Raw genomic sequence first — 24,463 nt, forward strand, 5'->3', positions numbered from 1 at the left:
CCTGTGGACAGGGCTCTAGCAAGGGTATTAATGCATTAGATGAGCATCCTACTCCTGGGTCTTAGGGAACCTGTGTGACAGGCTATAACCTCAGCCCTGCCTCTAGGAATTTCCAGGGGTCTCCCTTGGCAACCAGGTCCCATCTTAGACCCAACCTCTGGAATATTAAAAGTCACGCCCCTTGATCTGGTCTCACCTGAGTCCACTCGGCGGGCCTAACCTGGTCCCTCCCCAGCCTCCTCTATGGTTCTGGTTCTCTTTTTACCTACAACCCCAGGGAAAACCAGCACGTTCCCTGCGCTGATGGACTGAGCCGGCAGCTCTGCCCCACGCCCAGCTCCCGAAGCCCCGCCCCTTACGCAGAGCGTTTCTCAGAATGAGAAGGGGGGTAGCGGGCGGCAGAAGAGCGCGTCAGCGCACGCGCGAGGTAGCTCACTGTGTGCCCGTGGCCGCCATGACACTTTACGCTGCAGCTCGCATCTGAGATATATTCTTGCCTCAGTCCGCATCCTATCCGTCCAGGCCCCAGCCATCCAGGTATGGGCCGCGGGAGGCGGAAGGCTGGCTTCCTCTCGTCCGCTGCCGCATTTTATCCGTCTCTCCCCGCGCCATCCAGGTATGGGCCGCTGGAGGCGGAAGGCTGGCTTCCACTCGCCCGCCATCCCGGGGCCCCCTTCAGCCGCGGCCCAGAGCCCCGTGGCTCCGCCCGCGCCGCGCTCATCCTGGTAACCGCAGCCGCGACTTCGGGCTGCGCCAGCGGTGGGCGAGTCTCCTGCAGGCCTCAGCTGGGGAGCCCCGCGGCCTCTCCTTGCGGAGAGCAGAGGCCTCGCCTGCGTCGGGGTCCCAGTCCAGAACCTCGTGCAAGTCTGCTGGTCTGCCCACACCCAGCATGGGGTGAGCTCGGCCCGCTGCCCCTGGGCCTCGCTCACTGTCCAGCGCGGGTCTGAGAGTTCCCCGGGCCCTGGGCATGTTTGACACATTGCATTCAGATACCCAAGAGGGAGCTGATTTTAAAATACTCTTAACCCGCCTTCTGGGCAAGTGCATTTCATCCTTAATAAAGTGATGCATTTTAGCCTGGCGTGGTGGTGTACGCCTGTAATCCCAGCTACTTGAGGCTGAGGTAGAACTTGATCCCAAGTTCAAGGGCAGCCTGAGCAATTTAGGCAGGCCCTATCTCTACACAAAAAATTAGAAGGACTGGGGGTGTACTTCAGTGGTCGAGTGCCCCTGGCTTCAATCCCTAGTACTGCAAAATTCAGGGAGGGGGAAAAAAAAAAGCTTGGTCACTTATTTATAGATTCTTTCAATTTTGCACAGAAAATGTGCCAGTTTGAATTTTTTTTCCTCCTAAATCTTTGTGTTTTCCATTTTTTTTGTTTCTTATTACTGCACTTGCCAGGACTCCCAGCTGAATGGAGATTAGCATATAATTTTCATTCTTGCCTTGTTCCTGATTTCAGAGAAAATTAATCAGTATTTCACTATTAAATAGAATATTTGCATTTTTTAACGTATAAAATCTAATCCTTTCTAATGGCCTAAGTTATTATTAGCAATGTACACTGAAATAGATTAGTCATTGCTTTGTGTCTAAGGGAATATGTCAAATAACTTTTCTATGAATACTGTGAATTTCATTAATCAGTGATTCAATTTTTGTTTATTTTATTCTTGTGGTGCTGGGATTGAATCCAAGGACTCAGCGCTAGTAAGGCACCATATCACTGAGTCCCAGTGATTCAGTTTTATTCTTTTTTTCTTTTTTATTTTTTTAGTGATTCAGTTTTTAAGCATCCGTCATTCCTAGGATGAAATGAACTTAAATTATGATTTATACTTATTGTTCATTTCTCAACTGTTACCAATACTTTTGTATTATTTGTACTTTGTATGTGATCTGGCATATTTTTTAGTTGTACCCTTCTGGTGTTAGAAGTAGGAAATTACCTTCCCTCTACACTGGAATTATGAATTTCCTACTAATTTTGTGAAACTTTCTGTAAAACAATTTGCAACTTCTGTTTCCTTGTGCATGTTTTAAATATGATTCTTTTAATGACTGGATACAATGACATTTTCTTCTTCCTCCTCCTCCTCTTCTACCACTACCATCACCACCCACCACCACCACCACCTCCGCCATTTCCACTACTTCTTCCTTTTCCTCTTTCTCATCTCTTCTAGATTCTACCTCTTATAGTTCCTGTTACCTCCCAGTAGTCCATTCAAACTCCTAATCCATAAAATGGATTAATCCACTGATGAAGTCAGACCCCTTATAATCCAGTCGCTTCCCCCAAGCCGAAACTCTGAACACTGCAGCACTGGAGACCAAGACTTAAACACATGAGGCTTTGAAAAACATCCCAGATTCAAACCATAACAAATAGGTTGATTCTCTTTCTCAGAAATTAGGTTTTTTGGAGCCCATTGGGTGGGGTTGGGATGACAGCAGTGTTCAGGGCTTTGTAGTAATCCCTATTATCCTGTAAAATGCTAAACAAGTAAAAATGTTGGTCAAGGAGCCCCAAGAAGCCTAGTGTTTAAATAAAGTAGTGCTTTCTTAGATATGAGTCAGGGAATATATATTCTTAGGGTTGAAGGCACCACTTGATACATTTTATGCTTTTTGTTATGGGGAAATGGACAGCCAGATGTTCTTAAGACTTGAGTTAATTTACTAATAAAATGTTACTATTAACCTCTTTTGTATCATTGACAAGGATAAGAGTGTTGTTTTATATCTCTAGGGGAGAAAGGATTGTTCCAGTTTCACACAAGTTCAGTTTGCATTTGTTTGGATATGTGTTTTGAGTTGTCACTGGTAATTGATGTGCTACAATATCCAGGCTCATGAGTATGGGAATTCTCTGGAGGGTTGGATTCCCATGTCAGCTTCTGTCTTACTTATATAACTTCTCAATGTCTTTTCTTTATGAAGGTGACATGGAGGAAGAAAGAATAAGTGTTGGGTTACAGAAAAGTATGATGCAGGTAAGTAAAAGGTATAATGCTCTAAAAGAATATTTCACTTGATATCCTGCTGCTATTATAGAGCACAGGTTAGCAATCTGCTTTTTTTTTTTTTTTTTTGGATCACATGGTAAGTATTTTAGGTTTTGAAGGTCATAGAATTTCTATTACAAGGAAATTGTCATTTTAATAAAAAAATATTCATAGAGGAACATAAACAAATGTTTTATATATTGCAATAAAACTTTACTTACATAAGTAGGTGATAGGCTAGAGTAAGTGCATGTGCTATAGTTTGGTGAGCCCAGGCCACAATACTGTAAAACAGAGCCAGCTGTGGGCCTGACTTGAAAGATGTACAGGCTCTTGGGCCTCTCAGGATTGTGAGGGGGGGAAAAAAGGAAAAGTTCCCATTCACTTTCTGTGTTTTCATTCATTAAATCCTCATCAAGATTTAAACCTGAGTTTGATGTTGTTCTCAATGCCTTAATAGGAATATAGTAGCAGGTGAAGTTATTCTTGAATAAGGAAGAATTTCTGAGTAAGGAATAATATGATATTGTCCAATATGTGGTCTTGGTCCCATATCCTGGCATAGAGTTCCTAAAACCCTTCAAATGTCTGGAGTGATAAGAGTAGCTTTGTATGATGACTGTTGACCAGGACAGATAGCCTCAGGATGACTGCTGGTCCAGAAGAACTAAGGTATGCTTGACTCTTCAGCCCTATCCACTAACCTTGAAGTTGAGAGGTACTGAAGGTTAAATTGATTATTTAAATTGCTAATTTAAATCAGTCATGCTTTCTAGTAAAGCCTTTGTGAGAACCAAAAAGAATGAATTTAGGGAGCTTCTGTATAGCTGAATATGTAGAGGTTCCTGGTACGAGGCACCCCAATAGGCATGGAAGTTCTGCAGCTTTTCCTACCCTCCTATGCCATATATATTTCTTTATCTGGATAGTTCTCTGTATTTATAAGAAACCATAAGCACAAGGAAGTGTTTGCATAGATTCTGAAGGCCATCCCAGCATATTACCCAACTCAAGGACCCTGAGATGTAGCCATTTGGTCAGAAATATAAATGACAATGTACTAGTTGTTGTGTTGTTTGAAGAATGGGGAATTTTTGTGGGACTGAGCCCTCAACCTGTGGGATGAAGCTGTCCATGTAGATAGTGTAAGAATGTTATTGAATAACAGGAAACCTAGCTAGTGTCTGTTGGAGAACTGCTTGATGTGTGTGGAAAATTACCCACATACCTAATATCCAGTGTTCTGTGCAGGTTCGAAGGAAAATAACTTTGATTTTTTTTTTTTTTCTTATTTCATTACGATCAACTGCAAAGAGACTAATGTAGTATTTTAGAAGTATTTTGGCTTTTAGACAGGATTTGTTCAGTCATTAAGTATGTGTGGGTAGAAAGGGAAAGAGATCTGTTGACGGAGTCCTGCCATAGACTTGGGGAGTCCACAGAATCTTCTGAACCTCCCCTGAATTGATTCTCAGGTCCCCAGTGCTGTCAGCCTCACCCATCATCTCGCACACACTGGAGGAATTGTACCTTTCTGAACTGAATTTGTGGCATCTTTTAGGACTCGGTGACCTTTGAGGATGTGGCTGTGGACTTTACCCAGCAGGAGTGGGCTTTGCTGGATCTTGCTCAGAGGAGCCTCTACAGAGATGTGATGCTGGAAACCTTCCAGAACCTGGTCTCACTAGGTAAGATTGGCAATGTTGGTTCATGTAGTGGTTTAGAAAACATTTTTATCTACTAGTTGACCTTGTTCCAGGATCTGTGCTGAGGAATGGGAGTACTTGGTAAATAAGACAAACGTGGTCAGTAACCACAGGGTGCTTACGATCAGGTGGCTTCTTCATGAAAATGAACACGGGCATATTAAACTTGTTTTTTCTTTTTCTTTTTGTGGTTGAAAGCCTTGAGGCTTATTAAGTGTTGAATGTGTGGGCATTGAGGGGCTTCTCTGGGGCACAGGGAGAGTTTGTGATTTGAGACCTTTGAAGATTCTACTGCTGTGAATGCCCTTTACCCAGAGACCACCAGGACTACATCTGTAAGTTAAACAAGCGGGGTTTATTTTGCAGTCATGGGAGAACATACCCATGGGGAGTCGAGGGGCATCTTAGTAAGAGGGCGTTAGAAAGTACCTATTAGAGAATTTGTGCTTTTTGGATGATTTAGAGATGAGTCTATGGGGTAGATTATATTGGTTTCTTAGGCTCTCTATGAACAAGTACCATAAACTGTTGGGTAAAAAGATAGAAATTTTTATTCTTTCATATTTCTGGTATCTGGGAGTGTGAAACCAGGTGTCAGCAGAGCTATATTCTTTCTAAAGGCTCTAAGGAAAAAGTCCCTCCCTGTCACTTTCTAGCTTCTGTTGGTTGCTGGCAGTCCTTTTTGTTTATAGATGTATCACTCCAGTCTCTGCCTCCACCATTACCTTCTCTGTGTACCTGTTTCTAATCTCTGTCCATATAGGGACATCAGTCATTGGATTTAGGGTCCATCTTAATCCAGAATAACGTCATCTTAACTTTACTATATTGACAAAGACCTTGTTTCCATATAAGGCAACATTCTGAATATGGGTGAACATTTTCAAAATAGGCTTTAAGAAAATGTATGTGTGTATGTACATTTGTACGTATGCACATATGTATTTATGTATGTGTGTGTTTATGTGGTACTGACAATTTAACCTAGGGGCTCTCTACCACTGAGCTAAATCCCCAGCTCTTTTGAGAAAATGTCTTGCAAAGTTGCCCAAGTTGGCTTCAAATTTGGGATCTTCCTTCCTCAGCCTCCTGAATAGCTGGAGTTATAGGTGTGCACCACCATGCCCCATAGTAACAGTCTTTAATTTTTAGAGCATTTTCAGTTTCAAAGCAAAATAACTGGAAGGTAGAGAGATTTCTAACAACTACTGTCCTCACAACACAGACAGCCTCTTTCACTATGAACATCTTCCACCAGAATGGTCCATGTTTAATTTACCAGTGATGAATGTACATTGACACATCTTCATCATTAACTAGAGTCCATAGCCTACATTAAGGTTCATTTGTGGTGTTGTACATTGTATGGCTTTGGGCAAATGTACAATGACATGTACCATCATAATAATATATAGAGTAGTTTTATTCCCCTAAAAATTTTCTGTGCTCTCACTTTTTAATCCCTTACTCTCTCTTAACCCTTTGGCAGCCACTGTTCTTTATATCATCTGTATATTTTTTGTCTTTTTTGGAATGTCATAAAATTGGAATTTATATAGTATGTAGCTTGTTCAGATTGGCCTATTTCACTCGGTAATGTGCATTTAAGTTTAATTCATGTCTTTTTATGATTTTCCTTTTATTGTTGAATAACATTATTTAGTATAGACATGCCACAGTTTATTTACCATCCTGTTTACTAAAAGGAATCTTGGATGCTTTCAGGTTTTGACAACTATGAATTATGCTCTCATAAACATGTGTAGCATTTTTGTGCAGTTTTGACTCCTTGGATGAATGCCAAGAGACACAATTTAATTGCTGCATCATATAGTAAGAATTTTTTTTTAATATTTATTTTTTAGATGGACACAATATCTTTATTTATTTATTTTTATGTGGTGCTGAGGATTGAACTCAGTGCCTCACATGTGCTAGGCGAGCACTAGCCCCAGCCCCATGGTAGGTATTTTTAATTTTATAAGAAACCACCAGATTGTCTTCGTAAGTAGCTGTACCATTTTGCATTCCCATCAAGAATGAATGAGAGTTCCAGTTTCTCTACATTTTTGCCAATATTCGGCATTGTCAATTTTCTGGATTTTGGCTGTTCAAAAAGGCGTGTAGAGGTGTGTCACTGTTTTGTTTTTCCTGAATGATTTTAGGATGTGGAGCATACTTTTACTTTTTTACTTGCCATTTGTCTGTATTTGTTTAAGTGTTTGTTTAGGTCTTTGGCTATATTTTTATGGTATTTTTTTTGTTCTCTTATTAATGATCTTTAAGAATTCTTTGTATAATGCAGCAAAAGAAATGATTAAGTGTGAAGAGACAGCCTTCAGGATGAGAGAAAATCTTTTCCACCTACTCCTCTGACAGGGGATTAACATCCAGAATATACAAGGAACAAAAAAATTCAACAACAGAACAAAACAAACAAACAAACAAAAAAACAAAAGCAAACAAAAACCAAATAACCCAGTCAAGAAATGGGCAAAAGGGACTAAACAGATTTTTCAAAAGAAGAAATGTGGGCTGGAATTGTGGTTCAGCCGTAGAGAGCTCGCCTAGCACGTGCAAGGCCCTGGTTTCGATCCTTAGCACCATATAAAAATAAATAAATAAAATAAATATATTAAAAAAAAAAAAGATTATTTGTTAAAAAAAAAGAAGAAATGCAAATTGTTGATTGATTGCATTTCTTCTTCTGTGAAGTGTCTATTCATTTCCTTAGCCCATTTATTGATTATGTTATTTGTGATTTGATTGTATTTCTTCTTCTGTGAAGTGTCTATTCAGTTCCTTAGCCCATTTATTGATTGTGTTATTTGTTATTTGGTGTCAAGTTTTTTTAGTTCTTTATATATTATTGAGATTAGTGCTTTATTGGAGTTGTATGTGGTAAAGATTTTCTCCCAATCTGTAGGCTCTCTCTTTGCGTTATTTTTTCCTTTGAGAGAAGAAGCTTTTTAATTTGAATCCATCCCATTTGTTGATTATTTTGACTTTGCTTCTTGCATTTTAGGAGTCTTGTTAAGGAAGTTAGATCCTAATCCAATGTGGTGAATATTTGGGCCTATTTTTTTCTTCTATTAGCCATAGGGTCTCTGTTCTAGTGCCTAAGTTTTTTATCTACTTTGAGTTGATTTTTGTGCACAGGGTGAGAGATAGAGGTTTAATTTCATTTTGCTACATATGGATTTCCAGTGTTGCTGTACCATTTGTTGAATAGGCTATCTTTTCTCCAGTGATTGTTTTTGGCATTCTTGTCTAGTAGGAGATAACTGTATTTATGTGGGTTTGTCTCTGTGTCCTCTATTCTGTATCATTGGTATATAAGTCTATTTTGGTGCCAATACCCTGCTGTTTTTTGTTACTATAGCTGTGTAGTATAGTTTAAGATCTGGTATTGTGATGCCTCCTGCTTCACTTTTCTTGCTAATGATTGTTTTAGCTATTCTGGGTCTCTTATTTTTCCAAATAAATTTCATGATTGCTTTTTCTATTTCTATGAAGAATGTCATTGGGATTTTAATAGGAATTACATTGAATCTGAATAATGCTTTTGGTAGTAAGGCCATTTTGACAATATTAATTCTGCCTGTCTAGGAGCATGGGAGATCTTTTCTTCTGCTGAAATTTTCTTCAATTTCTTTCTTTAGTGTTCTATGGTTTTCATGGTAGAGGTCTTTTGTTAGATTGATTCCCAGTTTTTTGGGGGGATGGGGGCTATTGTGAATAGGTTACTTTTCCTAATTTCTCTTTTAATGGATTCATTGATGATGTATAGGAATGTGTTTGACTTATTGGTGTTGATTTTATATCCTGCTACTTTGCTGAATTCACTTATTCTAGAATTTTTCTAGTAAATTTCTTTGATCTTCTAGATATAGAATCATGCCATCAACAAATAGTGATAGTTCTTCTTTATCTATTTGTATTTCTTTAATTTCTTTCTTTTATCTAATTGCTCTGGCTAGAGTTTCAAGGATGATGTTGAATAGAAGTGGTGAAAGAGGACATCCTTGTCTTGTTCCAGTTTTTAGTGGGAATGCTTTCAATTTTTCTCCATTTAGAATGTGATGCTGGCCTTGGGTTTAGCATATATAGCTTTTACAATGTTGACATATGTTCCTACTATCTCTAGTTTTTCTAGTGTTTTGAGCATGAAAGTGTGCTGTATTTTGTCAAATGCTTTTTCTGCATCTATTGAGATGATCATATGATTCTTGTTTTTAAGTATATTAATATAATGAATTACATTTATTGATTTCTGTATATGGAACAAACCTTGCATCTCTCAAAAGAATTCCATTCGATTGTGGTGCACTATCTTTTAAATATGTTTTTGTATGTGATTGCCAGAATTTTATTGAGAACTTTTGCATCTATGTTCATCAGGGATATTGGTCTGAAGTTTTCTTTCTTTGATGTGTCTTTGTCTGGTTTTTGTATCAGGGTGATATTGGCCTCATAGAATGAGTTTGGAAAGGTTCCCTCCTTATCTATTTCATGGAATACTTTGAAGAGTATTAGTATTCATTCTTCTTTGAAAGTCTTGTTGAACTCAGCTGAGAGTCCATCTGGTCTGGGCTTTTCTTGGTTAGTAGGCTTTTGATGGTGTTTTCTATTTTATTACTTGAAATTGATCTATTTAAAGCATGTATGACCTCATCATTCAGTTTGGGTAGGTCACATATCTTTAGAAATTTGTTGATATCTTTAATATCTTCTATTTTATTAGAGTATAAATTTTCAAAATAGTTTGTAATTATCTTCTGTATTTCAGATGTGTCCATTGTGATATTTCCTTCTTCATCTTGTATTTTAGTAATTTGGAGTTTTCTCTTTGTTAGCATGGCCAGGGGTTTATCTATTTTATTTATTTTTTCAAAGAACCGACTTTATGTTTTGTCAGTTTTTCCAATTGTTTCAATTTCATTAATTTCAGCTCTGATTTTATTTATATCCTGTCTTCTACTGCTTTTGGTGTTGATTTGTTTTTCTTTTCCTAGGGCTTTGAGATGTAGTGTTAGGTGATTTATTTGTTGACTTTTTATTCTTTTAATGAATAAACTTTTTATTCCTTTAATGAATAAACTTTTCTCTGAGTACTGTCTTCATAGTGTTACAGAGATTTTGATATGATTATCAGTGTTCTCATTTACCTCTAAGAATTTTTTTTTACTTCATTCTTGATTTCTTCTACTAGACATCATCATTCAATCGTGTATTATTTAGTCTCCATTTGTTACTTCTATTTTTATTTTGTTGTTGATTTCTAATTTCATTCCATGTGGTCTCATAGAACGCAAGATATTTTCCCTTTTTTTTTTTTTTTTTTGTATTTACTAAGATTTGCTTTGTGGCATAAGCTATAGTCTGTTTTAGAGAATGAGCCATATGCTGCTGAGAAGAAAGTATATTAGCTCCTTGATGGATGAAATATTCTATATATGTCTGTTAAGTCTAAATTGTTGATTGTGTTATTTAATTCTATAGTTTCCTTATTTAGTTTTTGTTTTGGAAGATCTGTCCCATAGTGAGAGAGGTATGTTAAGGTCACCCAGTATTACTGTATTGTGGTCTATTTGACTCTTGAAATTGAGAAGCATTTGTTTGATGTACATAGATGCTCCATTGTTTGGGGCATGAATATTTGTAATTGTTATATCCTTCTTATATATACTTTCCTTAAGAGGTATGAAATGTCCTCTTAAGGGAAGTATATATAATCTCTTCTGATTAACTTTGGTTTGAAGTCTACTTATCTGAGATGAGAATGGAAACCTCTGCTTGTTTATACAATCCATTTGAGTGATAAGGTTTTCCCCATCCTTTCACCTTCAGCCTGTGGATGTCTTTGCTCATGAGGCGAGTCTCTTGAAGACAGCATATTGTTGGATCTTGCTTTTTATAAAATCTGCCAGTCTATGTCTTTTGATAGATGAGTTTAGGCCATTAACATTCAAGGTTATTATTGTGACATGATTTTGTATTCCCTACCATTTTGGTTTTTTTCTCGTTTTTGATTTGTCTTAGTTTCTCATTTGGTTGAGGGTTGTTTTAGTGTAGATCCTCCCTTTGCTGGTTTTCATTTTTTTTTTTCCCCACTTCATTCTCAAGGAATATTTTGTTGAGAATGTGCTGTAATATAGACTTTCTAAGTGTGAATTCTTTTAATTTTTGTTTATTATGGAAGTTTTAATTTCATCTTCAAATCTGAAACTTAATTTTGCTGGATATAAAACTATTGGTTGGCATCCATTTTCTTTCAGAGCTTGAAATATATTATTCCAGGACCTCCTAGCTTTGAGGTTCTAGGCTGAAAAATCAGTTAAGATCTGAATTGGTTTCCCTCTATATGTAATTTGATTTTTTTCTCTCATGCCTTTAAGATTTTATCTTTATTCTCTGTGTTAGTCATTCTAGCATAATGTGTCTTGGTGTGGGTCTGCTGTAATTTTGTACATTTGGGGGTCCTACAAGCCTCTTGTATTTGATTTTTCTGTTCCATTCTTTAGATTTTGGAAATTTTTTACTATTATATAATTTAAAAATTATGCATTCCTTTGGTTTGTATCTCTGCTCCTTCATCTATTCCAATAACTCTTAAATCTGGTCTTTTCATGTTATCCCATAATTCTTCGATGTTCTGTTCATGGTTTCTTACCATCTTCTCTTCATGGGCAACTCTACTTTTAAGATTATATATTTTTTCTTCATTGTCTGAGGTTCTGTCTTCCAAGTGATCTACTCTGTTGGTGATGCTTTTTATTGAATTTATAATTTGGTACTGATTCCTTCATTTTAAGGATTTCTGCTTATTTTTTTTTCATGATCTCTAACTCTTTATTGAAGTAGTCTTTCACTTCCTGTATGTTCTTTGATTTCACTCCTCATACTGCCCTTTATTTCACATATCAGTTTAACTATATGCAATCTGAACTCCTTCTTGGACATTTTTTTTTTTTACTGTGTTATCAGTGGCTTCTGTTGTTGAAACATCTTGTTTTGTTTGGGGCTCTTTATTTCCTTTTTTTTTTCATGTTGTTAGTGTGTTTTCCCATCTAGAAGTATAGATCTAAGGCAGCATAAAATCTACCCTGTAGACTTATAGTGTCTAGGTGTGTGAAGGTTTCCAGAACCTCACCTTTAGTGGTGAGACCAATATCAATATTACTCAGCATATAATATGTAGCCTTAAACCTAATAGCTCCCACTAAGACAACTACTGCTTTCTCGCATTAAACCAAAATGATGAATTTAATAACTATCTATAGTGTAAATAGAAATTTTGTTAAAATGGTTTACAATTTCAAAGGGTGTATTTGAGAACAGAGTAGTGTAGTGTGTAATATTTGTGAGGGAGTTAGAGAGAAGCTAGAAGTAAAAATTCACAGGAAGTGTGGAAGAGGAGCTGGCAGAGATTGGCTGTTGATTGGAGAGAAGTTGGAAAGAAAATTGCATAAAAAGCATCCTTTTCCAAATATGGTAGAGAGATTAGTGAATCAAAAAATAAAATAAATCTTGCTAGAAAGTCGAACTGTCTCTGTCAGTGTTCAACAGTTTCTCAGCTCTGACTCTGATGTCTCTCGGGATCTCCAAACCCAGATCAGCCCTTGCAAACCTAGTCTCTAGCCTACAAACCTGGATTTCAAATACCTCAGGCTCTGCCATTTGTAGTCCCAAGGTCTCAATGCTGCTCCTACTTGCAGAGAGACCACCAGGAATACACTCATGCAAACGAGCAACAGCAAGAGATGCAGCAGCAATACCCAGGCCACTAGCACTCTCAGCAGGAAGACCCCAGGGTCCTCCAAACCCACAGGTACCCCAACACTGGACCTGCAGGTCCTGATTGGAGTCCCCAGACAGAGGGTCTTGTGGTGGTAAACCTGCTGGCACCCAGGTCCCAGGCCCTGGCTGGTATCCCAAAATGGGTGCAGCCACATGCAACCAAACCTGGAATCTCCCCTGCAGCAGTCCTCTAGGCCGTGGTAGCAGCAGTAGTGGCGGCTGCATTGGCAGTTACAACTGCAGCTGTGGGAGCAGCGTCACCAGGTGATCTCCAGGGGTCAGCAGCAATGTGGGCTTCAGTTGCATCCACAGTTTCTTCTGTGGCAGCAGCACCCAGAAAGAAAACCTCCAGGTGATCTCAGTCTAGCAGTAGAGAAATCAGAGGCAGCAGCAATAGCGGTAGTGGTGCAGGTGGCGGTTGAGTAACAGGAGACTTCCGGTTCAGCGGCAGTGACCATGGAGGTAGCATCAGAATCGAGTCAGGGGTAACCAGGTAGTGCCCAGAAAAGAGACCTCTGGACACAGCAGTGGCTTCTGCAGCAGCCCAGAAAGAAAACCTCCAGAGGACCTCAGGCTGGCAGCAGTAGAGTCAGAGGCAGCAGCAATTGACATATGGGTTTTTATTCTGCCATAAAGAAGAATGAAATTGTGGCATTTGCTGGTAAATGGATGGAAATGGAAAATATCATGTTAAGTGAAATAAGACATATTCAGAAAGCTAAGGGTCCAATGTTTTCTCTTGTGTGTGGAAGCTTGAGCAAAATAAGAGGGAAACAGGCAGAGGGAGCCCATGAAAATAAAAAGGGTAGGATAGGTAGGGGGCAGATGGGAAGGAAGGAGGAAGAGGGAAAGAGGGGACTGCAAAGTACACCCTGCCAAATCCTGCTGTGCACATATAGGAATATACCACCGTGACTTTCACTATTGTGTGTATCTATAAAGCAGGAATTAAAACAATAGGCAAATAGAAGGAAGACCAGTAGAGGAGAGGAATGGGACAGGGGGAGGGAGGAGGGAAAGGAAAGGAGAAGTACTGGGAATTGAAATGGAGCACATTAATTCCATGCATGTATGGTTGTGTCAAAATGAATTGAAATATTATGTATGTGATAATACAGTAATAAAAATATGTATAAAAGAAAAAGCATTCTGGGCTGGAGTTGTTGCTCAGTGGTAGAGCGCTCGCTTCACAATGCGAGGCCCTGGTTCGATCCCCAGCACCACATTAAAAAATAAATAAACAAAAAAAGGAATTGTGTACAACTAAGAAATAATTTTTTTAAAAAGCATTCTTTGTGTAAAGAACATGAAAACAGTTTCTTATCAGATAAATCTCTGTGAAACAGCCTCTTACCAGAGAAATTTCTTGCAAATGTCTTCTTTTAGGCATAGTTTATCTTTTCCTTCTCTAGACATTATCTTTCACAGAGCAGGAATTTTAATTTTAATGGGGTGTATTGTATCAATCTCTTTCTCATTGATCATACCTTTGATATAGTATCAAAAAAGTCATAGCCAAATCCAATGTCATCTAGATTTTCTCCTTCTATCTTGTACAATTTTTCTAGTTTTATGTTTTACATTTAGATCTATGATCCATTTTAAATTAATGTTTGTGAAGAGCATAGATTCATTATTTTATGTGGGTATGTCCAGTGTTCTAACAGCATTTGTGGAAAAGGCTATCTTTTATCTATTGTGTTGCTGTCAATTTTTGGTCAAAGCTCAGTTGAATACATAGTTATTGCTTGGTCTGTAGGGATTTGATACTAGTATCTTCCCAGAGAGCTACATCTGTGGATAGTCAAAATCTTTTAATTAAAATTCCCTGGTATACAGCCTAAGCTCTCATATACTTTACATCATCTCTTGATTATGTTTAGTGCCTGACAAAATGTAAGTGCTATGTAATTGAAACTGGAGTTTGAAATGAAACCAGATTCTCCACTCTGATAGTCTGTAGGTCTGCATAAGTTACATGCCTCTGCAGCTGAGAGAGCCCATTTTAGTATTGCAACTAATCACAGCAGGGAAATGCCTGTCTGGTCAGCTCCATGGGTCAGAGCTGGCAGAACCTGACTCTTCTTCAGTATTACTGAGCAGTGTGTTGTAGCTCTCAATGGCAGACCTCAGCAACTGGCTGCCATTTTTTTTCCAGGTTCTTATTCACAGATTTGAAGACAAATCCACAGACAACAGAAGGCAAGAGTGAAGGTGTAGTATTTATATAACTGAAAAGAAAAGAAGCAGAACTCTCAGGGGCTGAGAGGGGAACCTGAGAGTAGGTTTCCACTTAAGTGTACTAGTCTAGGGACTTAAATAGCTACTGGATGAGGCATTCATCAATATCTGTGTTAATCAGGCTTGGAAAGATACTAAAGGTGTTGGTCAGTATCTATGCTGATCATGTCTCGAAAAAGTGCCAATACTATTGGTCAACACCTATGCTAAACAAGTATTGGAACAGTGCCAAGGCTCATGGTTTGGTCTGTGACATTCTGATTAGTTAGGCCTTGAGTCTGTAGTCTTCACTCAGGTCGGCTCTACCTCCTTTTTCCTGCCACCCGGGACAAAGAAGTTGGCTGTAATGTTTGGAATGTTTTCTATAGGTTAGTTTTGTGAAATAGCCTCTTCATTTAAAGTCTCTCTCTCTCTCTCTCTCCCTTTTTTTTTTGTGTGTGTGGGGGAGTGCATTTTCTTAACTGTCTGCCTGTTTTACTATCTATCCTATCTTATTCATAAATACTTTTGTACTGTATTGATTTGGACATAAGCACAAAAATATACGTTTAATACAGATGTAATTTTTTCCTATTGTATTTTCTATCCGTGGTTGCTTGAATTCACAGATATAGAGGGCCAACTTTACTTATGTAGATCTGTGTCTGTGTTCTCAACTCTGTTTCATTGATATATTTGGACATGACTTTTGGTGAAACCCTGTTCAACCTGATAAAATAATGGTATTGTGTCCAACTACAACTAAAAAAAATATTTAAAAAAAATAAAAAATAGTCTGGCTGTGTGTCAAATCAGCTTATAATAATATTGAGGTTCCACTGTGAATGTAGGTCAATCTTTTTTTTTTAATTTTTTACACCTTTATTTTATTTATTTATTTTTATGTAGTGCTGAGGATCAATCTCAGCACCTTGCACATGCTAGGCAAGTGCTCTACCACTGAACTATAATCCCAGCCCAGATCAATCTTTCTTTCTTTGTCTTTTTTGTGCTGGGAATAGAACACCTAGGGGCACTTTACCACGAGCTACATCCCCAATTCTTTAAAATTTTGTTTTTCTTTGCTTTGAAACAGGATCTTGCTAAGTTGAAGAGGTTGGCCTTGACTTCATGATCCTCCAGCCTCCCAATCCCACCCTAAGGATTATAGGCTTGTGTCACTATGTCTGATTTAGATCAGTTCTTTCACATTAGAGGCTGCCTTTCCCCCCACATCTCAGCTTTTTCTTTTACCTTCTCTATTTTTATTTTCTTTCTTCCTTCCTCTCTCTCCCTCCTTTGCTTTTTTTTTTTTTCTTCAATGGATTTGACATTTTGTTTCAGTTCAACTCATCCTTCTCTGTCTTTAGAGTATCAGAAGACCAAAGTTTGACCCAATTTTATGGAAAGATATTTGTGATTCTTCATTGCTTTCTCTCATGATATTCCTTTCCTCATGTACAGGGTATCCACTACTCACACCCAATCTGATCTCCCAGTGGGAACAAGAGGACGAACTGCAGATAGTGAAGACAGAACTTATCCAGGGTACCTGTACGGAGCAGCACCAGGAAGGCAAGAATCCCTGGGAGAAACTGGCCTTGGAGGAGACAAAAATAAAATAGAAATAAAGCAAAAGTTTGTTTTGTCTGAGGAAGCTCATTATCCACAGATGTCTCAGAGGACTATTTTGACTGTTTATCTGTCCTCTTGTACTTTCCTTGATCTTGGCAAAGATCTCCATATTTGCTTTTTTAAAGTTTGTTTTTGGTATGTGTATTTTATCCTTTCTGTTTTCCTCTCATAATAATTTTTTTAAAATTATTAATGAAAAATTTTAATATATTTTCTATACTAATATGAAATATCAAGTTAACAGAAAAATTTTAACATAACCTTTCTTTTTTAAAAAAATTATTTATGTATTTGTTCTAATTTGTTATACATGATAGCAGAATACATTTTGATTCATATGGAGCACAATTTTTCATGTCTCTGGTCTCAATAATTTCTACTGGTCATGTTACCATCACTTTCATTCTTCATAGAACTATTTTTTATTTTTCAGCACTGGGGAACCCAGGAGTGCTTTACCACTGAGCTATATCCCATACCCTTTTTACTTTTGAGACTGGGTCTAAATTGTTGAGGCTGTCCTTGAACTTGTGAACCTCCTACCTCAGCCACCCAAGTAGCTGGGATTACAAGCATGTGTTACCATACTATGGTAATGTTACCATACTATGGTCTCATGGAAATATTTTTTAGTGAACTGTTTTACTTTTTCCCTTGTGCCTATTAATAATGAAGTCCTGAAACAGCTGCACTGCTCAAAGTCCTTTGCTCATAGGTAACTTTATTTATTTATTTTTTTTCGTTTCAGGTTTTGAGTCTCTACTTAATACTAAGGAATTAGTTGCTCTTCAAGATAACAATGGAGAAAAAATATCCAATGAACAGAAAATAGTGAGATTCAAAAGAAGTGGTTCCTGCTCCTCTGTTTTACATGAAAACCAGGATACCCATCGTTTGGATGATTGGAACAAAAGCCATGAGAAAGGTTTAAGGTGAGTGCCCTTCATATAAGAGAAGGTAGTGCATCAGGAAACAGTTTTGAGATTTAAGAAACTTATTTTGGGGCTGGGGTTGTGGCTCAGTGGCAGGCAGAGTGCTTGCCTCCCACATGTGAGGACTGGGTTCGATCCTCCGCATCACATAAAAATGAATAAACGAAATAAAGATATTGCATCCATCTATAACTAAAAAATATTTTTTTTAAAAGAAACATTTTCAACATAAACCTAGGTCAAAAATTTTGCTTTCATAAGAATGAAATCATGGTATTTGCCAGTAAATGGATGAAGCTGGTGCAAAGAACCAAAGACCAAGTGTTTTCTCTGATAGGTGGATGCTAATTCACAATGGGGGGTGGATTGGGAAGAATAGAGGTACTTTGGATTAGACAGAGGGGAAGGGAGGGGGTGTGGTCATAATAGTAGAATGAATTCGACATTATTATCCCATGTGCATATATGATTACATGACTAGTGTAACTCTACATCCTGTATAACGAGAAGAATGAGAAATTATACTCCATTTATGTATGATGTATCAAAATGCATTCTGCTATCATGTATAACTAATGGACTACATGCAAATAAAAAACAAATTTAAAAAAAGAAATGAAAGGATTCAAATTCAAAATAAAAAAAGTGTACTTTCACAAAGAATTTTGTCTAGATAGTTTTTCCTACAAATGATACTGAGGTATTTATTGAAAGTTTGACACATAGATTGGTTTGACAGATTTATCAGAAAAATCATTTAAGTTAAAAGCTCAGTTACGATGTTGACTGTGGAAGAGCCTTCTTGAGAACTTTTAGCTTATAAGTTGATGTGGCAGAAAGCATACATATTTACTGAAAATGGTAAATTTTATTACTAATAATCTGTCTTTTATTTTTAAAAGTCATGTGGTAGAGAACATCTGTGAATACAATGAAGAAAATCAATGTGGACAAATTTCAAATCTTATGCTCCAGAGAACTACTGAAGTCAAATCCTTTGAATGCTATGAGTGTGGAAAGTCCTTCCTGTTTCATTCATCACTTAAGAATCACACCAGATCTCATGCTGGAAACAAACCCTATCAGTGTAAGGAATGTGGGAAAGCCTTCCATTTTCTTGGTGGTTTTAAGAAGCATATGAAAACTCCTACTGAAGAAAAACCATATGAATGTAAGGAATGTATAAAGTCCTTCAGTTGTTCCTCCATGTTCAGAGCACATATGAAAATTCATAGTGAAAAGGCAAACCATGAATGTAAGGAATGTGGGAAAACCTTCAGTAGTTCTTCCCACCTCACAGAACACAAAAGAATTCACAGTGGAGATAAGCCCTATGAATGTAAGGAATGTGGGAAGGCCTTTAGTTGTTCCTCATCACTCTCCAAACACAAAAGAATTCATAGTGGAGATAAGCCATATGAATGTAAGGAATGTGGGAAGGCCTTTAGCTGTTCCTCTCATCTTATAAGACATATAAGAATTCACACAGGAGAGAAACCTTATGAATGTAAAGAGTGTGGGAAGGCCTTCAGTGAATCCTCAAAACTCACTGTACATATGAGGACACACACCGGAGAGGAACCCTATAAATGTAAGGAATGTGGGAAAGCCTACAATTGCCCCTCCTCCTTAAGTATCCACATGAGAAAACACACTGGAGAGAAACCTTATGAATGTCTGGAATGTGGAAAAGCCTTCTATCTTCCCACTTCCCTGAACACACATGTGAAAACTCAAAGTAGAGAGAAACCCTATGAATGTAAGGAATGTGGGAAGGTCTTCAGTTGTCCCTCATCCTTTAAAGCACACATGAGAGATCACAATGGTAAGGTGCATTATGAATGTAAGGAGTGTGGGAAGGCCTTTAGTCGTTCCTCATCCCTCACTGAACACCTAAGAACTCACAGTGGAGAAAAGCCTTATATGTGTGAGGAATGTGGGAAAGCCTTCATTAGTTCTTCCTATCTTACAGTACATAGAAGAACTCACACTGGAGAGAAACCTTATGAATGTAAAAAATGTGGGAAAGCCTTTATTCGTTTCTCACCTTTTAGTATCCACATGAAAACCCACACTGAGGAAAAACCATATGAATGTAAGGAATGTGGGAAGGCATTTCGACATTCTTCATACCTTACTATACATGCAAGAATGCACACAGGAGAAAAACCCTTTGAATGTCTGGAGTGTGGAAGAGCTTTCAGTTCTCCCTCATCCTTTGGGAGACATGTGAGAAGCCATACTGGAGAGAAACCATATGAATGTAAGGAATGTGGGAAAGCCTTCATTAGTTCTTCCTATCTTACAGTACATACAAGAACTCACACTGGAGAGAAACCTTATAAATGTAAAAAATGTGGGAAAGCCTTTATTTGTTTCTCAGCTCTTAGTATCCACATGAGAACCCACACTGAGGAAAAACCATATGAATGTAAGGAATGTGGGAAGGCATTTCGACATTCTTCATACCTTACTATACATGCAAGAATGCACACTGGAGAGAAACCCTTTGAATGTCTGGAGTGTGGAAGAGCTTTCAGTTCTCCCTCATCCTTTGGGAGACATGTGAGAAGCCATACTGGAGAGAAACATATGAATGTAAGGAATGTGGGAAAGCCTTTATTTGTCCAGCCTACTTTCCAAGACATGAAAATTCACACAAAGGACAACATATAAATGTAAGGAGTAAGGGAATCTCTGCAAGACTTTTTCTGAACTAATACAATTTGTGAAGTCTCATTTTTGTGAAGTCTCATACTGTAGAGACACTATACATGTGTGAAAGTGGGAGATTATCACTCATTCTTTTGAAGAGTTGAGGACAACTTAGAGAAACCCTGTGTTTGTAAGCTATATGGTAAAGCCATTTGATTTTGAACATAACTTTTGATTTTGAACATAACTTGTGCCACAGTCTGGCTGGGCTGTGCAAAGTAGCCGGGGGGGGGGGGGGCGACAATCAACTTGTGAAGTTTGAAACAGCGGGAGCCTCTTTATTCAGAACAGCACAGGTATATATACCCAACTAAATACACACAGCTTATCTCAATTAACATCATCTAATTACAGCAATCAGTCATTAAGGAATCCTCATCATCTTAATAATTAGACACAGCTTAACTCAATTAACATCATCTAGATACAGCAGTCAGTCATTAAGGAATCCTCATCATCTTAATAGCTCGCTGGTGTTACTTGTCAAACCACTCCTGCTGCCAAAGTGCCAGGCGCCTACTTGACTTGGCTGTGGCTCTCAACACTTGTAGAAGAAAATTCAAAATTTGAGCTAGAAGAGAAGATCAGTGCCTCATTAAAGTGGACTTCTAGAGGGTCATTGATTTCCAATGTTTTCTAATAGGAAGATTTAAGGTTATATGTTTCCCTTGTCAGCTTTTATGACATACTTTTGAGTATGAGGTGAGTTTCTTTAGCTGGGATGTAAATGTTATTTCCATTACAAAATCTTTTGGACTCTTGGGAGGTTGTGTGTGTACATGTGTGTATGCTTCTCCTCTGAGACAGGGTCTGGCTATGTTGTCCAGGCCTGTAACTCCTGGACTCTTATTTGGATATCCCATCCTTTTTCCTGTAACTTGCATAATAGGTCTGAAGGTATTCCCACAAGCAAGCCACAAGGTATTTTACATTTGAAATAGGCCTTAATGGTGTTCATTATGCATTAGCCTCCAGGTGTGGGAAAATCACTGTATCAGATGTAAGAATAGCCAAGCTGGAGTTCTGGATATTCGATGTTATGGATTTGAGTCAAATCATCTTCTTTTTGGTCTGTAGAAAACACTTTAGTCTCTCTGGAATCCAAATGGCTGCTGTTCTCCCTGTGGAAACACACAAACAGAACCCTGACTCCAGACAATCACTGGGTCAGGACCTTTCCATTGTCCTGTTAGAATATCCTTCCCAAGTACCTTAGGCTTATGTACATTTTTTGGATACATATGTCTTTCTGCAGCACTAAGCCCTGATGAATCCAAATTTAAAAAGTTTAGAGTAAAAAGGGTTATTTTAAGTTTATCTTTGGGGGATATATACCCCTTTCCAATTCCCTCTTTTTGCTTTAATAAGTACATTTTAATAGTTTGATGAGCTCTTTCAACTATGCCTTGTCCCTGTGGATTGTATGGAATTCCTGTTATGTGAGTAATGTCAAATTATGAGCAAAATTGTTTATTCTGTTTTTAACTGTTTTGGAACATCCACAGTGGCAAAATTTTGTAAGCAATGAGCTATAATATCTTTAGCTTTTTCTCCGGCATGAAGGGAGCCCATAAAAAATTCGGAAGAAGTATCAACAATAACATGTAAAAATTTTAATTTTCCAAATTCTGGCAAGTGTGTGATGTCCATTTGCCAAATATGGTTAGGTATCAGTCCTCTAGGATTGACTCCAAGATTAACTTGTGGTAAAAATGTCACACAATTTTGACATTGTTTTATTATATGTCTAGCTTGTTCCTTAGTTATTTTAAAATTCTTTTTTTAAAGTATTAGCATTGACATGGAACCTTGTATGAAAATTTGAAGCTTCTTCTAGTGTAGAGAAAATGTGTATGTCATGTGTAGTTTTTTCTGCTAAATCATTGCCCAAACTAAGGGCTCCAGGTAATTCTGTATGTGCCCTGATACTTCCTATAAAGAATGGATCTTTTCTGTCACAGATTAGACTTTGTATAGTGGAAAACAAAGAGAAAACAGTAGAGGAAGGAGAAATCCTACCAGCATTTTCAAGGGATATTATACCATTAACTATATACTGATTATCAGAAATTAAATTAAATACAGAATCTTTAAACATCACAAAAGCTTGGAATACTGCATTAAGCTCTACCTTTTGAACTGATTGTTTGGGTACTAAAAATGTAAAAGTTTGATCAGGGGTAACTACTGCTGCTGTACCATTATTTGACCCATCAGTGAATATATTTAGAGCATTCATGATAGGTGTTTTTCTTGTCATTTTTGGGAAAAAAACTACAGAATGCAAAGACCAAAAAGACAACAAAGGATTAGATGATAAGTGATTATCAAATGAAACATTAGATTTACACATGATTATTGTCCAAGTATTTAACTCATTAGCTAACTCATCAATTGGATCCATAGTATATGGAGTAATAATTTTCTTGGGAGAAATTCCAAACACTCCCTTTGCTGCTTTTATTCCTTTGAGTATCAATTGTCCTACAGCCTCAGGATACCTAGTAAGAATAGTGTTAGGAGAATAAGATAAATGTATCCGCAATAATGGACCTTCTTGCCAAAATACTCCTGCAGGAATGTTGTTTGTTGGTATTACGATAAATAATAAAGGGAAACATATCAATTGTATCCAAATGCATATTTTCCATATATGTTTCAATAATTTTTAATGCCTTTCTTGCTTCAGGTGTTAATATGCGGGGTGAATTTGGATCTGATGGACCTTTTACGATATCAAATAAAGGTCCCAACTCTCCTGTTGGTATGCCTAGATAAGGCCGTATCCAATTTATGTCTCCCAATAACTTTTGAAAGTCGTTCAGTGATTCGAGTTGATCTACTCATATTTGAATTTTTGGTGGACGGACCATGGTTGAGGATAATAGAACTCCTAAATAATTAATTGGAAAATTTAATTGTACTTTATCTATTGCTATCTCTAGATTATAATTTTTTAATAAATTTGTAAGTGTGGCATAACATTCTAGCAATGTGTTTTTATCTTTGTGTGCTAACAATACATCATCCATATAGTGAAATATTTGTAGTTCAGGATTTTGATTTCTAAGTGGCTGGTTTGCTTTGTTAACATAAATTTGACACATAGTTGGGCTGTTAGCCATCCCTTGAGGAAGTACTTTCCATTCATATCTCTGATCAGGACCTTCATGATTCAGTGCAGGGATAGTAAATGCAAAACGTGGACTATCCTCAGGATGAATTGGAATTGAAAAAAAAAAATCTTTAATATCTATAGCTAAAACATACCAGGTTTTTGGCAAAGCAGACAATTGGGGAATCCCTGATTGAGCAGGTCCCATAATAACCATCTCATTATTAATGGCTCTTACACCTTGCAATAATCTCCATTTTCCAGATTTCTTTTTAATGACAAAAATGGGAATATTTTGGGGAGATATGGAAGGTTGAATATGTCCCTTCGCTAATTATTGTTTGACCACGTCATGGGATGCTTGTATCTTTTCTTTAGTCAGGGGCCACTGAGGAACCGATACTGGTCTTTCTGATTTCTAAGTAATTTTTATTGTCTCAGTGACCCTTTCTGAAAACCCAATCCATGTCTATTTATTCCTTGATCTATTTGAATTGGTGGTGCTATACCTTGTTCTTTTTCTCCTAATCTTTTTTTTTCTTTCCTAAAACCTTGTCTAGCCCTAATAGTGGGTGCATTTGGATTGATGTTATTTGTTAATATCAAACCTAATTCATCTAGGACATCTCATCCCCATAAATTTATAGGAAGATGATCCAATACATATGGCTGTATAGTTCCTTCATATCCTTCAGGATCCTTCCAATCTAATACCATTGCACTTCTCTGGGGATGAGTTGCCACTCCTAGGCCTTGAAGCATTTGAGTGGCTTGTTGTAATGGCCAATGTTTCGGCCATTCTTGATGAGAGATGATGCTAAGGTCTGCATCTGTATTAAGTAGCCCATTAAATTCATGTCCTTGAATATTTAGTTTTAACATTGGGTGAGAATCTAAATTTAGACAGCATAGCCCAATCTACACCTGTGAAGCCTAATCCCTTGGAACCTCATTCTATAGTACTACTGGAAAATTTATCATGTAGGCTGGGTATTATTAATAACTGTGCTATTCTATCTCCTGGTGAAATTACTGATATACCCTTTGGAGAACTAGCTATAATTTTTATTTCACCTTCATAATCGGGATCAATTACCCCAGCACTTATCATAAGTCCTTTTAGAGTAGAAGAACTGCGTCCTAACAATAAGCCTACTGTTCCTTGGGGAAGAGGTCCTTTTCCTCCTGTTGGAATGATTTGAACTCCCATCTCTGGAGTTAGTACTGCTCTGGCGGAGGCGCAGATGTCCAACCCTGCACTCCCTCTCATTCGTCTGATGAGAGATCTGATGGATAATGTGTCCTGCGCACCACCATGATGGTGTTGCTGG

The 24,463-nt window shown here is 37.7% G+C and overlaps 1 protein-coding gene across 1 annotated transcript; it reads left to right on the plus strand.

Moving 5' to 3' along the window:
* The first annotated feature begins 415 nt into the window (after positions 1–415).
* On the plus strand, positions 416–23,006 carry LOC124102157 (zinc finger protein 699). The gene is made up of 6 exons (XM_046458364.2): positions 416–616; positions 2,945–2,997; positions 4,571–4,697; positions 16,200–16,310; positions 17,119–17,302; positions 18,205–23,006. The coding sequence occupies exons 2-6, from the start codon at positions 2,950–2,952 to the stop codon at positions 19,976–19,978; spliced, it is 2,244 nt and encodes a 747-aa protein (XP_046314320.1). The 5' UTR covers positions 416–616; positions 2,945–2,949; the 3' UTR covers positions 19,979–23,006.
* Positions 23,007–24,463: the final 1,457 nt, after the last annotated feature.

Source organism: Marmota monax, unplaced genomic scaffold, assembly GCF_021218885.2.
Source record: "Marmota monax isolate L192 unplaced genomic scaffold, Marmota_monax_Labrador192_F-V1.1 WCK01_AAM20220418_F8-fsc00612, whole genome shotgun sequence".
Lineage (NCBI taxonomy): Eukaryota > Metazoa > Chordata > Mammalia > Rodentia > Sciuridae > Marmota > Marmota monax.

Excerpts from the sequence above, each read along its gene's own strand:
- LOC124102157 (XM_046458364.2), top strand. The coding sequence starts at position 2,950 with ATGGAGGAAGAAAGAATAAGTGTTGGGTTACAGAAAAGTATGATGCAG. Across the intron at positions 2,998-4,570 it reads TACAGAAAAGTATGATGCAG|GACTCGGTGACCTTTGAGGA; the intron begins GTAAGTAAAAGG and ends GGCATCTTTTAG. Across the intron at positions 4,698-16,199 it reads CCAGAACCTGGTCTCACTAG|GGTATCCACTACTCACACCC; the intron begins GTAAGATTGGCA and ends CCTCATGTACAG.